Consider the following 16,519-nt stretch of genomic DNA (forward strand, 5'->3'; position numbering starts at 1 on the left):
CCTGACATTTGTTTTATGGTCCATCTATCCGTTCTAAAAATCAAATGTGGCCCATTGAGCTCTCAAACGTTTGCCCACCACTGCTTTACGATAGCATTTATTATTATCACCTTCAACTCCACCTCCCTCTCCCCATGTTGTGTTTGTGTGCCGCTGGGAGGAAAAATGACTCCACCTGTATTTACCTAGCACACACAACACAGAGAGCGCCGCAAAGGCCCCAGCTGCTCTGTCAAACAAATGAGACGAGGAGAAAATGCCTGTGTCTCTCACACGCACACACACAGTGGGGATGACACCACTGGCAGTTAAACCGAACCTGCAACGTTCTTTTCCTTAAAAAAAAAAAGAGATTTCCATACCTGATCAGCCGGAGGCGTTCACACGCAAATGTACTTGTCTTTTTGTCCCATCAACAACTTCTTCGCATCCAAACAGTTCCGCTAAAACGACGGGAAAAAAGACACCTGTCAATAGGGGACAAATAAATTGTAAAATCAAATCAAATTGTTACTTATCATGTCTTAGTCGTGGTGCATGCCTATTGCGTGAGCTTTTTCTGCTAAATAAACAGGGTTGAATTAGCATTGAGGTGGTGATTGTAGGAGCTAAACATGCACCTGCATTGTTTGCTGTTAGCCTGGCTGATTCCAAACACTGCGATGTGGTCACACAATGGCTTCATTAAAGGGACAATGGCATTGTGTCAACTAATGACAGGCCTTCCCCTGCCCCCTTTTCCTCTTTACTTTGAAGAGGTGGGCAAACTTTTGCACCCCAAAGGCCATGTTTGAGCTTTAAGACACACACATAGGCTGATTGTATTATTCCTAATGAATTTATTGAGAATCAATTAACAATTACGGTGGATAGAAAAAGTCTACACACCCCTAATTGAAACGCAATGGTTTTGTGGTATAAAAATGTTATCCAACCTTTACTGTACACATCATTTGTATTGGGAAAAAAAAGAAACCTTACAGAGAGAGGATGTAAAAAATAAAAACGGCAATAATGTTGAACTTTATTTTAAATTAAATTCAAACTTAGGGTAAATGGGGTGTGTTTGTTCTGAACACAGCCAAATCCTCAGTTTGTTACTAAGTTACTGTAAACATAACTATAACTAACAGTTATTTTATTATAAATACATTTCATAAAATAAATGACCACAATAATTGTCATTTTTAGCAAAGGAAGAGGCGGGGCCTTCACCTGCTCTTCCTGCACTCTGAGCCAATCAGCGGCCAGCTTTCTTCACCCCGCGGGCATCCAATCAGCGGCGACCTCACCTTCCTTTCGCTCGCCTGTGAAAGAATTTCCCAAAGCTAAGCGATTAAGCGACGCCAAATACAAACATCGCCGCGTTGACGTGTGTATGAATCATGTTGACATCGTGATAAAGTGCTAAAGTCGACTTTTGTGTACGGAAACGGAGCGGAGGGAGGGTTACTAAACAAAAAAAAAAAACGCGGGGTTTACCTGCGGTGCGGGAGTGACAGGAGGAGGGGAAGTAAAAAAAAAAAAGACAGTCGGGGGAAAAAAGAAAAGTGGACTTACCTGTACGCCAACTTCTGCCAACCCGCTCCCTCTTATCACCTGCTCCGACTTGAAAGTCCAGTTCCACCAGGCACCACGCCGGGGAAAGGAGGCGAAATATGTCACAGGAGACAGACAAGTAAGTGATCTCGCATGCGGAGACGATCTTTGATACTCGGACCCAAATTGGGGAGGGGGTCCCACCTTTTTTTTCTTTCTTGCTTTGTAATCATTTTGGGGGGCAAATCATTCAAAAGGCATGTTGCATTTTGTAGGAATAGTCGCTAACTTGTCATTTTGCATCACTTGTTGATGTCTGATGATGTTACGTTATCGACTGAAGCTTGTTTTGGGTTCGCAATTTTTGTTTGTTTTGGGGTTGGACTCAAGGAAATACCTTCAAACATGCATGGACGTTTTTATTTTGTTTGTAACTTCAATATTTGCATTATTTATTGCACTGCACGAACCCTACGGCCATGTGCAAATATGCATATTAATAGGGATGATTATTCATCAAGAACATTGAGCTAATCGTGACAATGCTGTGTGCTTTAAAGCCTCAAACTTGAACTTTCAATTGTTTTTTTTTTAAATATGTGCATAATACTTGTAATGTGCAATTTTGGCATTATTTTGTGCATGCATTTTCTCTACATGAAGATGCACTCTTCACATGTAAATGTCTTATTTAATGATTGGTGATTAAATTAGCTTGATTTTACTTAATGGATATTTGTCTGCAAATAAATCCTTTGTGTTCTTTTCTTTTTGATCACTAGGGTGTTATACAGAATAGTGTATACAGAAATTAATTTCTTAAGTTATATTAGGCTAAATAGATTTTTTTCATATTGTTTTTCCTCATTTCTAAAATATGTCAACAATTATATTCTTGCATGAAAACTCATGAAAAAAAACATTGTTACTTTTACTGTTAATTTTTCACCTTTAAGGCTTTTTGGGCTATTTTCTATTGATTTAAAATAAAAAAACAACTAATCTTTCTTACTTAGAAAAATGTAAAACATGTTCATTTGTTCTGTAGAATAGAATAGAATAGAAATCCCTTTATTGTCATTGTACTCAAGTGTGCAACGAGATTAGGTAAGGTTTAAAAAAAAATACTGTTTTATATTATCAATTTTTTGTAATAACAGTATAAGGCATATTGCTGCTGCTACTATGTTAAGGTAATATTTATTTCATTTTACAGAAAAATACATACATTTAATAATTTATTTTTCCAAATAAATGTAACTTGACTACTAATGCAATTTTCCAAAACAAACCATTGTATGCCTTCTGTCATTGTGCATTGATAATTGATCAATTTAGCAAAGAAAACACCCAACACTAATTGTTCAACATAATCTAAAATCAGTGAGACAATAACAGGTATAAACAATAAAAACAAATAATACACTAATACATCTGGTTGCCGTGGTGATGTCTTAACCACAAAGACTCATTTAGAGATGCAGCAAATGCGTTATTTGCAGAAACCTGCCGGGATTCTGGCAACATGGCCCGCTCGCGTTAAATCCTTCTCATTTGGTTTCAGGGCTTTCTTTTACGTGTTATCGAAAGGTGTGTGCGGCCAAGGCGCAACCGCTAATATATATCGCGCATTGTGTAACATTTGGCGGGCGCCGAGTTGATACGCTGCCAAACTTAAGCTGTTGTGACAACACGCCGTGTTGAGCTACTCCGTGTCATCTCGCCTCCTTGAGTGGGCCAACAAAGTGGCAAAGGCCCTACCCGCGATCTTAAGCCTCTTGCACGTGACACAAGCAACCAAGAAGCAAGATTCAAACCACAACCTCTCGACTGTGACAACTTTGTTGCTCACCAAAACAGCAACACCTACTCAATCATATGAACATTTTCTCAGATGCGGATTGGATTACATTATTTCATTTTTCAAATATTTTGTTTTACTTTTATCGTTGTCTTTATGTTCGCAGCCTGCTGTTCCAACAGTGGCCTGTAGGTGGTCAAGTTCCGATTCCTCAGATATTGACCACATTCCCCTTTCCGTCTGAGTCCCGTTTGGCCCTTGATCTGAAAGGTTTGCTCATCCCAAAGTCCTAAAGTGACTGTGCTGTCTGCCCAGCAAGCGTCTGGTGGTGGTGGTCCCCAACGAGAGCTCCTTCCCGGCCGTGCGGCGGGCGTACACCAGCGAGGATGAGGCGTGGCGCTCGTACCTGGAGAACCCGCTGACGGCCGCCACCAAGGCCATGATGAGCATCAACGGCGACGAGGACAGCGCCAACGCCCTGGGCCTCCTCTACGACTACTACAAGGTACCTTAGGATTTGTTTCCCCTCTTGAAAGGATTTGTTTTTTTTTGTTTTGACCGGTTAAAATTCACATCAAAAAATATTTGGAATTTTAAAAAGTATGCGAATACATTCTAGATCGACTGTGAATTGTGAAGTCCAAATGCCATTCGCGGTTGTCTTCCAGGTTCCTAAAGAGAAAAGACTTCTGACCGCTCCCAAAGTTGCGGAAGTAACGGAAGAGCAGGAGAAAAGGTCGGTAAACACGCTGAATGGCTAAACAAATAGTCGCGTTTTGTTTTGGCATCGTCGCTATGCGTTTGTCCAGGTTGCCTAGCGACCACAACGCCGTCGAGGCTGAGGCGTTGGACAACCGCGTCCAAGTTCTCAAGTCGGTCCCCGTCAACCTGTCGCTCAACACGGAGCACCCCGGCGGCCCCGATCCGGGCGGGGCGACTTCCGTGGCTCTGGTGAAAGCCGAGTCGTATGCGCCCGTCTACATGACGGCGGGCGCCGGGCTCCACTATCGCGTGGACGGCGAGGAGGCATCCCGGGTGGTCTATGAGCAAAGTCCCTACGAGGTGACCACCGTCAGCCACAGTTCCTACGTTAAGGAGGACCAGCGGAGCCCGCCGGACAGCCCCTTTGACGAGGACGGCGACACGGTGAGAAATAATTCCAAATCTGTCTTGCAACTGAGGCTCAATTTGAAACCAGCCCCGCAAATGATCCAAAATGGTTGACTTCCTGTTCAGTTTCACGCTTGGCTCCTTGAGACTTTTTTTTTTTTTTTTTTTCATTCGTCACATCATGTCCAACCCCAAATTTCATGTCTGGTTTCAAATTTTATATTCTTTTTAAATGCTTTTCTTGCCAGAAGTACCACACGCCTTCCTCTTTGGCCTCAGATGACTTCTTGTTCCACCAGGACGGAACGTAAGTCACCACCCCGTGTGCAAATGTTAGATGTTTTTTTTGTTTTTTCTAAACCTCTTTTGTCGCAACGACAGCTTCCAGTACACGCTGGACGCAACCCGCTCGCTACGTCAGAAGCAGGGCGAGGGCCCGATGACCTACCTGAACAAGGGCCAGTTCTACGCCGTCACCCTCAACGAGCTCAGCGCCAACAAGCGCCTACGACACCCCATCAGCAAAGTGCGGGTGAGTGCTGCCTGTGGAACGAAAAACGAAATATTTTTTTTTTCTGACCAACCAATCCGAAGACGACGAAATGCTGACCCCATTTGAAATGGGAATCGTTCAAGAAACCGTCCCGTTGCTTGTATAGAATTTGCATCGGCCAGCACTTCTAATTCTGAAGTCACTGGGCGGATTGCATTGTCATGGCAACACCATCTAAAATCTGATTGGACAAACATATAAATGTAATTAAGACTGTCGGCAACCACTGCTTTGTTTTTTTTTTTTTTTTGTCCCCCCCTTCCCTGCCCCATCTCACAGAGTGTGATCATGGTGGTGTTTAGCGAGGACAAAAACAGAGACGAGCAGCTAAAATATTGGAAGTACTGGCACTCCCGGCAGCACACGGCCAAGCAGAGAGTCCTGGACATTGGTGAGTCGTGTTTGATTTGTCTTTAATCGCAATTCTGGAATGCGCTCCTCTCGCAAAAAAAAAAAAAAAGGCCACATTGAGAGCAAACAAGCCCCCACCCTCCTCACTGGCTGCTCGCCTTCAGGCCAAAACAGCCACCACGACACACACTCACACACACTTGAAGAATAGTGAATTGTTGTTCCAACTTCACTATGGCTTGTTGATGTGTGTGTGTGTGTGTGTGTGAGATTAGTTAGTGTGTTTGACAAGCTCGGGCCTGCTAACTCCGCGAAAAGTTTGAAGGTATGTGACGCACACACACATGCGTACATACATACGCATACGCGGCTTGTCAGGACACGGAGTGGAATGTGAAGACACACGGTCCGCTAAAAATAATGATTTTCATGATTGATGTCGTGGAAGTATTCATATTTGATCATCAACACACACACATTCACTCCCAATTCTGCTGAAGTGTTTCTGCAGAACTACTAATAGAAAGAGATTTAATAATTAATTTCATTTTGTAGTTAAACTTCTGAAAATGTCATTCAGTAAAAACAAAAACAAAAATCACAGATAAATATTTTTAATATAAATTAATAACGTTTTCATTTTTTGACTTTGTGATTTATTTATTTTTTTTTAGAAAAAAAATGCTCTTCAAATAATGAATTTGTTGAAATACACATTTTCCTGACATTTTCTGCTTTTTCAAATTAATCTTAAATAATAACATACAAATTAAATTTTAAAAAATTCTAATCATTTATTCAATAAATTTTTTCTTTGTTACGTTTATTTATTTTAAAATACAAATTAGACCAATTATAATTCAAATTCTTTAGTATATGCTTTAAATCATTTAAAGATCTCCCAACTTAAACCGAGGATGGATTGATGGGAACCATCGAGCCACTCTTCAATCACAGGCGGCCCTGCACCCTTTCCTCTCGCCGTATGCAACCCGAAACCGCCAGGAGAGCTGATTTGAATAGCAGGGGAGGAGGGTGTGTGTGTGCGTGTGTGTCTGTGTGTCTGTGTGTGCGTGTGTGGTGCTCAGGTGCCCCAGGCCACGTCACAGAATACATGAGATCATTTTGAAAAGGGGTGTGGGGTACTCGTTTCCTGTCTCCATTGTGCACCTGTTGAGGAGCAAGGAAAGACTCGCATGCGCGTTGATTCCTTCACGACATAATCGTAATTCCCAGACTCCACGAAAAATAGGCCGCCTTCGTCGCTCTGTGTCGCGACATCATTGATTTTGTTACAAAGATTTGTGCGCAAATGTCCAGTCGCCTCTTTCACACAGAGACCCTGCGTCTCTTGTGCTTTGCGTTCTGCACAGAACCCAGCAAAAGCGGGATGTTACCTCGACTGCATCTGTGACTTAATACCGCGACCTAACGTGACTCCTCCAAAAAAAACGTAACAGAATAACACCCGAAATTCATTCATCCCTCGTGCCCTAAGAGAACTTTGGCAGCTTTTTACAGGCAGTGTGAAAGGGGCCATTTGCTCCTCCAAGTAAGAGAATTCCGGAGACACTCCATCAAAAAAAAAAGTCTCCCGAGCGGCCTTTTTGAAGCCAGAGACTTTGTTTGTCCAGGCCAGATAAGACTTTATTTCCTCAAATTGAAGCGTGCGCCGTTGGATTGCTTATCAAGAGCAAACAATGGCTACCCTGCTCGTGACTTTTAATGACCACTCTTGCGCTTTATTCTTGTTTATTTTAATGCTGTGATTCATCTTGCAGCCGACTACAAGGAGAGCTTCAACACCATTGGCAACATCGAAGAAATCGCCTACAACGCCATCTCCTTCACGTGGGACGTCAACGAAGAGGCCAAGGTAAGAAAAACAACCGGACATTAAAATAACATGAAAAAATATAAATACTTCCACTTACCAACCAATCAGGGGAAGAAAAATAAATAAATAAATAAAAATTGTAAATTCATGTATCAAGAGGTGCTACAAATTTTAAAAAGTTTTTTTTTTGACATATTAACCCCCTGCAAACCGGTCGGGTATGTTTACCCATGCGGGAGGCGTGTCGGGAAATGAAAAGCAGCGGGACAGGTTTTTTTTTTTTTTTTTTTTTTTGCTGATTCGGTCGTTGGCAAACAAATGGCAAGAATTGGCTCATTGGTAATACGGACACCTCAGTCCGCACGCGAAACGTGATAAATTAGCACTTTTACTATTATGTAAATGAAGGTCCTTTTTTGAATCGTGTAATTGTGATATTGGAGACTTTTAAATGAGCAGCACACAATAGTAAGAGGAAGAACCGATCACGACTTCCTGTTTATTACAGTAACACAAAATAAGGTGCGTGTGTGTACGTGTGTATACGTATGAGTGTATTTACACATCGGCAAAGTCAATATATTCTTCCATGACACAATTTGAGAAACACACACGCTCCTCCAGTGTGTTCTTTCCATACTCCCAAACACAAATGTTGTTTTTCTCTGGCCCATCTCTCCATTTTAAAAATCAAATGTGTAGACCAATTCGACCTTGAATATTTGTTGTGTTTATGATAAAACACAATTTTTATGAATGCCTGACACCATCAATGTGCTGTCCGTCAGATCTTCATCACGGTCAACTGCCTGAGCACCGACTTCTCGTCGCAGAAGGGCGTCAAGGGTCTGCCTCTGATGATCCAGATCGACACGTATAGCTACAACAACCGCAGCAACAAACCTCTGCACAGGGCCTACTCGCAGATCAAGGTCTTCTGTGACAAGGTCGGACATCTGCCATCATTTTCTGCCTTATGTGTGCCATTGTTCTGCTAAAATAAAGACATTTCTGTGCCAAAATGGCTATGAACACTACTTGGGACAAATAGATTCGTTATTATTTTATCCATTCAAGCATAAAATTGTCCAAAATGTTTCTCAAACTAATTAATTAGTCCCTCTCGCGTCTGCTTTGTCGCTGACTAGGCTGAATCGTGGCGCACGTGCTCCCCCTTGTGGTCATAACTGTTCACATCACCTTCCGTCTTTAGTTCCCTGTCATTTTATTTGATTCTTTGACCAATTTCAGGGCGCAGAGCGAAAGATAAGAGATGAAGAGAGGAAGCTGTTCCGCAAGAAATCCAAAGGCACCATAAATATTATTTCCTGACAATATTCAGAATTCATCCAATATAAACGCAAGCTATTAACTGCACTTTTCCTTGGTACACAGGTAAAGACGCCGGCGTGGGCGTGATAACGGTACCCAAGAAGTCAGACACCACTTATTTCAAGACCATGGCCGACCTGGAAGCACAACCTGTCCTCTTCATCCCCGACGTCCATTTTGGAAATCTGCAAAGGGCCGGACAGGTACGCTTCGACGCTAAATGTGTGAATGTATGCAAGTGTCTATATGTTGACAGTATGTATAATATGTAACAAAATCGATGTTTTTAGGTGTTCACCTTCAACACGGAGGAAATGGAGCGAGAAGGGTGAGCGTGCCGAACGGGAAGTGTCATTTACATCAGCTCAAAGGGATATGCAAATGAGATTCACTCCACAGGAAGCGTGTATTCAAACCCAGCGAAACAAATATTATTCATGACAATGTCTGTGTCAGGAGCGTGCTGGTGAAGAGGATGTTCCGGCCGTCGGAGGACGACTTGTGTCCGTCGCCTCAGAAGCAGATCAAGGAGGAGGTGCACAAGAGAGGTAACCACACGGCTGCTGTACCTAATATTATGGCCGGCCCGAGCCTCCATTTTCTGGAAAGCCGTTCAGGCAATTTTTCCAATTGCCTTCAGTTATATCCACACACGCAATTTAGCACACTAGTAGAATGACAGTGTCCACACACGCACTAGTAACACTGATAGCTCCAATTAATAGGCTGCACTAGTAGCCTACTGGTGATACCAAAATGCCCACTCGGAAGATGGTTGTCCTACTAATGTACAGAATTTCATACAGTGGTGGAAAAAAAGTTACTCGTATGACACTAGTGCACTAAACATTACGAACTAGTAAGCACAAAGTGTGGACTAGTACATGTCCCTTAAGATGGATATCAAAGTAGGTGACTTGGAGGCTACTAGTTCGGACCACATGGCTAGTAGTTGCGGCCCAGTAGTGTTATAGTGCAACACTTGAGCTCCGTAGTAAGCTTTGTCCTGCCGCAGTGCTGCTGTACGTCCGCAAGGAGACGGACGAGGTGTTCGACGCGCTCATGCTCAAGTCGCCGACGCTACGAGGTCTGGTGAACGCGGTGAGTGGCGGCCGCCGTTTTGTCTGCTACATCTTACTACATTTTTTTTTTTGTTATAAACAGCACAGTCAGCGTTTTCATTTGCCTCGCAGATATCGGAGAAGTACGGCGTGACTACTGAGAAGATCATCAAAGTCTACAAGAAAAGCAAAAAAGGGTGAGACCGAGATAGCAACAATTGTGTTGAGTAGAACTCATCATTTATTACGTTTTTCATAACAATATTGTACTGAAATACGAGAACGTGCCTTTTTTTTTTTTTTTCCTCCTCTCTTTTTTTTTTTTTTTTTTTTACCAGCATCCTGGTGCACATGGACGACAACATCATCGAGCACTACTCCAACGAGGACACGTTCATTCTGCACATGGAGAGCTACGCCGACACTTACAAGGTCACGCTGACCGAAATATGAGCCACTGCACACACACACACACAAAAGTTTGAGAGTGTGGGCTCCTCTTGTACGGAGTAATCGTCGCTGGTCCTTAAAGTCTCTAATCTCGTTGCACTCTTGAGTACAATGACAATAAAGGGATTTCTAATTCTAATTCTAAAGGCAGAAGTAATGGAGCCCAGATTCTCTGATCCACTGTACAAAGTGTCTTGTCATTGTGTACATACTTGATTTGTATTTCTAAATTCCCCCAGCCATCGTGAAAGCACGTCGCCGTCGTTAGTTCTTCGTTAGCAGCTTCTTTGCATGCCCACCTTGATTTTATTGTTAGTTTTTTTTTTTACTTGTCTTATTTATTTTTCTTGATATATATCCATCCATCGATTTCAAGTAGAGTACTTCACATTTCAGCGGTTTCGCCTGCAACAAAAGCCCTTGGGTGACTTTTATAAAATATGAAAATGTTAAGATTCACGGCAACATGTGCTAAGAAGTGAATAAAAACAAGTGCCATGAAAATCGGTGTAACTCTTCTCATCTGTATTGGCATGTTTTCCGCTAAAATGCTGAGCAAAATAATCCCTGCGCGTACATTGGGGACATAAAGTGAAGCTTCATTGTCACATTTATTGTCTCCAATAATACGTCGACAACAATCGTGTGCGGCCGTTGAAAAAAAAAAAAAAAGGAAACGTTACATAATGTTTAATATTTAGTATTATGCCCATTTGTGTGTTTTTCCAACAATTCATGTGACTTTTATTTGTTTTCAGAAGCAACATAAACACACTTGGCCCTTTTGTCTTTTATTTGAATGACAAAATGGACATCCTACACAGACGTTTATACAAAATCTACAAAAAAATTATGACAGTGACATCCTCATTTGTTCGACAGGTAACAACTGTACAATATAAATGATACAATACTGCATATATATATATATCTATATATATTTATAGATATATAAATATATATATATTCTTTTTTTTAATTAATCGTCTATATTTGGCACTTTGACCACAAGATGCTAATGGAAGCGGGACTGAAGAAGTACCCAACGGCCGTTTCCGCCGTCATTGTCACAGTTGTTCATTTTAAAAATAATTATTTGTTTCCTTCCCAACACAAGAAAAAGAACAAAATTGTGTCTTCACACCAGCAGGGATTTAAAAAAAACACTTAAAAGTCAGTGAAATTGAAATTTGGTGCAGCTTTAAAGCATGACAAAAAAACCATGTAGGACAAAAAATGGTGAGCAGCCATGACATTTCCTGCGACGCCATTTTGTGACGTGACTGCATAGCAACACACATGTGGTCCTGGTCTAGCATAAATATACAACATATTTAGTTTTTGTCCTTTCAAGTAAAAGAAAAGTTTCACATTGTAATAATTTACACCATTTTTTTTAAAAAGTTGAATCCATCGTAAAGGAATTGAATACTATACAACTATTTATGTTTTTGAAAAGAAAAAACGAAAAAAAAAAACTGTTAAACCCAAAATGATTTATCCACTGGCCAACTTTTGAGTTGATTTGATTTTAAAAATGTATTTGGTGGAATTAAATTATAAAGTAATTTTTTTTAAATATATAAAACAATGACAATGATATTCTTTTTTTTTTTTAATGTAATACTAAAATGAGGCAATTTTATTTTTATTTGGTGGGAACAAATGATAATAAAAAAATAAATAAAATTCTAAATAATTCCAAAAATATTTGCAATTATTTTACCTTTTGAAAACGTCAATATGCATTTAATAGAGGATTTTATTTTTAGTTCATTTTTTAATGAATTATTATACAATTCTTCCAAAATGAAATAATCTAAAAAAATATATATTTATTTTTGCAAGACGGATTTTACAGGGCAATTAAAAAAAGAAAACATTCTTTTTCAAGCCACCAACTCAGCGCTCCAATTGGAGCATTTTGTTAAAATTCTAAAAACAAATAAAACCGCAGAAGAACAAACTTTTTTTTGTATTAATCGCTTCATTTTATCTCTAAATGTCCAACCAGCATTCTCCTCATTTGGGGCTCAACTGTGTAACGTTCCTCCCCCCCCAAAAAAAAAAAAAAATGTGCTTTCAAATCCTTCTGAAATTCCAAAACAAAAGAAAAACTACATATCCCAAGATGCTCCACTTCCAGTACTTGTCGTCCACTGACTCTTTCCAACTCAAAAGGCGCAGCAGCAAACATAGATTCAGTGCAGTTCCGTATCTCCTAAATTCACTTTTTTCACAAGTCCTGCGCGTACAGCAATACAGTCCTTCAAAGCTGTCCTTCAAATCATGGTGGTCATCCTTTCAATGATGAACTAATGCAAAAAAAAAAAAAAAAAATAGTTGAGAGAAAGAGAAGCGATCGGGCCGCCTACTGGCCGGCGCTGCTTGGGTCGCACTGCAGCAGCCGCACGATGGACGGGTCGTTCCTGGCACCCTCCACAAACTCCTCCAGAGACAATTTACCTGAAAAAAAAAAAGATTGACGATTTAATGGGTCACTAAAGCATTAGAAGCAACACATGTGGACCGACAATCTAACAATACTCATCGCCATATATTTTTTATCCTCTGAGAAAAATTCTAAATCTCACTTCAGCTTACTGAGCTCTTGTGATCGTCCTTCAAGCCACGAAAACCACCAAAAATGCAGAGAAAAAGTCTTACCATCTCGATTCGTGTCCATCTGCCTGAAGATCTTATCTGTGCGCTTCTCGGGCGTCGACTCATCCTCCGGCATCTTCATCACCGAAGAGACCATCTTGTAAATGGCCTGCGGAGACGAGAAGGGATTTCAGTACTTGGCAGCGACCAGCAGAGGGCACCATTTATTTGCTATGTGGATGACAAGCCTCAAAAACCCAGATCCAAGTGAGTGATTTCTATTCTGTTGTTGTTGTTTTTATCCAGTCAAAATTGTCCAGTGGATAAGGCTGGGCGATTATTTAATATCAAAGACGTGATTAATATGAATTATGAATTATCAATACCTTTTATTTAAAAGTTAGGGGAAAAAAATCAGGAAGCGTTATATTTGTGCTACTATTAAAAGCGCGAAAAAGGAGATTTTGAGCACCAAAAGCGTGTTTTGAGTGCCGCCGATTCAGGTCACAAAGAATTGGTGCTGTGTGGCGTAAATGTTCAAATGAATGACCGATCAGGTCAGTACAACTCTTCTTTTTTTTTTTTTTTTTCATTGAATTTCCTGATTTTAAAATGGAAACCCTAACATTTACTCTTGATCACAAAGAGAAAAGAAACACGGATGCTTGGCAGCTGAGTCAAGCGGAAATCAAAACCGCAGGAACCTCAACTTGCTAAAATGACCCCGGCAGGCCCAATTCGGACTCACCGTGACTATTTCCAGCATCTCCGCCTTGCTGATGTAGCCGTTGCCGTCCAGGTCGTACATGCTGAAGGCCCACTTGAGCTTCTGGTCCAAGCGGCCGCGGGACGTGACGCTCAGCGCGATGATGAACTCCCGGAAGTCGATGGTGCCGTCGCCGTTGGCGTCAAACGTGCGGAAGACGTGCTCGGCGAACTTGGAGGCGTCGCCGTACGGGAAGAAGTTGGCGTAGATCTTCTTAAACTCCTCCATGGACAAGGCGCCGCTGGGGCAGTCCCGCAGGAAGCCCTTGTACCACTCGGTGATCTCGTGCTCGGTGAAGTCGGTGTTCTCCATCAGATCCTGCATGACGTCAGGACGGAGCTTGCTGTTCTGTTTGCCCATGGCGGATGGCGAAAGTGGCGATGCGGAGCGAGAGGACGGCGGCGGGTTCAGACGGCTGAAAGAAACGACAAGAACATTGGTGAGGAAGCATCCGGATTGTGTTCCGTTAAGTCAACTGGAGCCAGAATGAATTATTATCACGAATTAACGGTTGTTTTGTCTCAATTATTTTTGCATTCTCAATGAAAACAGGCAAACTGAATTTGCCTTGAACTTGGGCCATAATCCAGCGATGGTCCCGAGACCACCAAGCCTGGCACGAAGACGGGAACACCAAGTTGCATTAAGCTGTTCCCAAATGGAATTGTACATTCTAAAAGTAGACGCGACGAGACGGCAAGAGTTGACAGCGTCACCGAACACGCCTCAAAGCCGACGCCACAAGTTACTCGGCTATTTCTGGTGATTCGCTTTGGTGGCGGACTTAGCGACTTTCCCCGAACATCTTGTCTCCCGCTTACATAATGAGCAGGAGTCTCCATTTATATCCTGCAGGTAAAGCCGAACCAAAGAGCACCAGAGTTAATCCCCCCCCCCCCCGGCTGGAAAGTGCGAGGAGGTTGGCGAGAGAGATGGCGGACTGGATGCGATACGATCTCCTCCGGGGGATGAGGGTTCTTCTTGTGATAGTCGCAGCGAGTCTGCTCCGAAGACACATCCGCCATTTGTTCGCATCGTTCAACCGTCGGAAGTCACGCAGGGTCGCTTATGAACCCAAAATCCACCTGACGGGGAACCAGTTCACGTGTGATTGGCTGCTCTCTGGCTGAATGAACAAAAACCGACGCAATCTATCCCGGCCCGATGATTCAAAAATGCTGGCAGACTCCAAAATCCGCCATCTGACTCGCATGTCAATGACACAAAGACACGCGTCGCAATAAATATCGCATCGGGACCCAGTGAATATTTTCAGATATGAAATGATGACATAATGACCTCCCGATAGAGCGATTAAGGACGAATGATGGAGACGGATCTGAACGTCGGATTGCGTTACGATAGAGTCGCTTCCGCTAAACGAGTGCAAACTGAAGAGATCAAACTGCAAGATAAAGCCCCTCCCACCACTTTGAGTGCATAAATGCCACTTCCTGTGTCACTTCCTGATGCTTGCCTCGCCACACACCCCTTTGTCTCACGTCGAGCGACACCGGCGTGTCACTCTTGATGCTTTTAAACAAACAAGCAGCCCCTCCATCCAGCCGTCGTCACAGTGCAAACACACGCTTGCATTATCGGTGTTGTGGCTTTTGGGGGCGGGGCTATCTGCATCCTCGCAACAGAGGCGCCATTATGAGGCCCAAAAAGTGTCGAGGACGACATCTGCAAACTGGTGAGCAGACTGTCGACGGGGCAAACAGCAAACTGCTGGCGAGTCGCACAAAGACGGCACTGTTTGTTGTTTTAAACGTGAGCGGACCCGCATCGAAGTCGACAGCCGTAGAGGCCCAAGCGGATTCCAGGCAACATCAGACCAGACAAGAGTACCGCGGCCCGTGACTAAAACCGCATGACACAAATAGAGCCGATGCTCCGATTTAGCCAAAGTCGTCATCTTGAGGTGGTCGGAGGGACGCTTCCAAGGGGGCTATTATCTCTCGACTCCTCCCTGCGGTGGCTTTTCTGTTATGTCTCCGTGTGTGTGGTTTGGACAGATCTAATTTGGGGGATGTTTTTAGGGTTAGTATTTCAGTTTTTGAGTTGCTATTTCAGGTTTGACAGCGACTGCATCATCAGCATCGGCCGGAGTCGACTTCCTATGAGCCTCAGTGGCCACTTCATTAGGTACACCAACATGTAAACAGATATGGGAAAAGAATTATGGGAAATTTTAGCATCACGGCAGTTACTCGTCCCTTCGAATTGGTAGAGCGGAGGACTGTAGAGGCTTGCAGCTGAAATCCTTAGGTTGCTGGTTCAAATCCGGCTTGAAAGGGGGGGGGGGATCATGCAAACTCCGACTGGAACCAAGATTGGAACCCTGCACCTCTAAACTGAGACAGCTGTGCAAACAACGAGTCTGCCGTGTTGGCAAACACGAGAACAGTTAAAAATAATGTTATGATCGTAGAAAAGGTATTTCTGAGGTTTGATTAATTTTTACGCTGCAGGAAGTCATAATTTGACAGCTAGTGCTGCACAGACATGGGACCCCACAAGTTTCAAAGGCTGTGCATGCATTAGTGGACCCTTTAGGACTTTGTCCCATGAAATGATAATACTAAAGACTGTTTTTTTTTCTTTCTCCAAATATGTTTAATAAAATTTACCTCCTAATGATTATGGGGCGGAAAAGCATGTCTCCCTATAGGGGCTTCATAAACACTGTGAGGAGGAGCAGCCTCATCCGATTAGACACAAGCAGCTAAAGCTTTATCCGCTGCAAGAATCTTCTGCGCGAGATGAACACATGTTATCGTAGAAGTTAACTTTGCAGCGTTGTACCTGTGTAATAAAACCAAAACTAACAGGAAGCTACCAAAGTGCCTCGGAGACGGGGGGGAGGAGGGCGATAGGGCAGTCCAACTTACCTCGCTTTCAAGTCGCTGTGTGGTAGGTCCTCCGAAAAAAGTCTCTTTAGTGGCCCATAGCAAGGTGGGGGGAAAAAAGTTTCCAAGACGACGGATCGCAAGAAGCCACACGGGAAGCTGCGGTTCCCCAGCTGCGTGTCGGTCCGAACTTCGGCTCTTGTCGTTCACTTGTGACCGAATGTACACACCGCAAACTGGGCAAGCCTCGAGTTGTGACGTCA

General features: G+C 42.7%; 2 protein-coding genes across 3 annotated transcripts; one reads left to right on the forward strand and one right to left on the reverse strand.

Annotated features, from left to right (window-relative positions):
- Positions 1–1,490: 1,490 nt before the first annotated feature.
- Positions 1,491–10,819, forward strand: grhl2b (grainyhead-like transcription factor 2b). Its single transcript, XM_088278713.1, has 16 exons — positions 1,491–1,678; positions 3,656–3,845; positions 4,009–4,076; positions 4,150–4,486; positions 4,699–4,757; positions 4,832–4,982; positions 5,283–5,394; positions 7,136–7,230; positions 7,980–8,138; positions 8,443–8,500; positions 8,587–8,726; positions 8,814–8,851; positions 8,980–9,071; positions 9,539–9,624; positions 9,717–9,781; positions 9,923–10,819. Exons 1-16 carry the CDS (start codon positions 1,659–1,661, stop codon positions 10,035–10,037), a joined length of 1,785 nt encoding a protein of 594 aa, XP_088134839.1. The 5' UTR covers positions 1,491–1,658; the 3' UTR covers positions 10,038–10,819.
- On the reverse strand, positions 10,810–16,496 carry LOC148321655 (neurocalcin-delta B). Of its 2 annotated transcripts, none has more exons than XM_088278714.1 (4): positions 16,299–16,496; positions 13,387–13,819; positions 12,702–12,807; positions 10,810–12,500 (listed from the first exon to the last, which is right to left on the reverse strand). In XM_088278714.1, exons 2-4 carry the CDS (start codon positions 13,762–13,764, stop codon positions 12,406–12,408), a joined length of 579 nt encoding a protein of 192 aa, XP_088134840.1. In that variant the 5' UTR covers positions 13,765–13,819; positions 16,299–16,496; the 3' UTR covers positions 10,810–12,405. The 2 variants fall into 2 exon arrangements, with proteins under 2 accessions (XP_088134840.1, XP_088134841.1); XM_088278715.1 differs by lacking the exon at positions 16,299–16,496 and adding an exon at positions 14,704–15,761.
- Positions 16,497–16,519: the final 23 nt, after the last annotated feature.

The sequence above is a fragment of the Idiotropiscis lumnitzeri genome, chromosome 16 (genome assembly GCF_059441095.1).
Source record: "Idiotropiscis lumnitzeri isolate Australia: NSW breed Sydney's pygmy pipehorse chromosome 16, RoL_Ilum_1.0, whole genome shotgun sequence".
Taxonomy (NCBI): Eukaryota; Metazoa; Chordata; class Actinopteri; order Syngnathiformes; family Syngnathidae; genus Idiotropiscis; species Idiotropiscis lumnitzeri.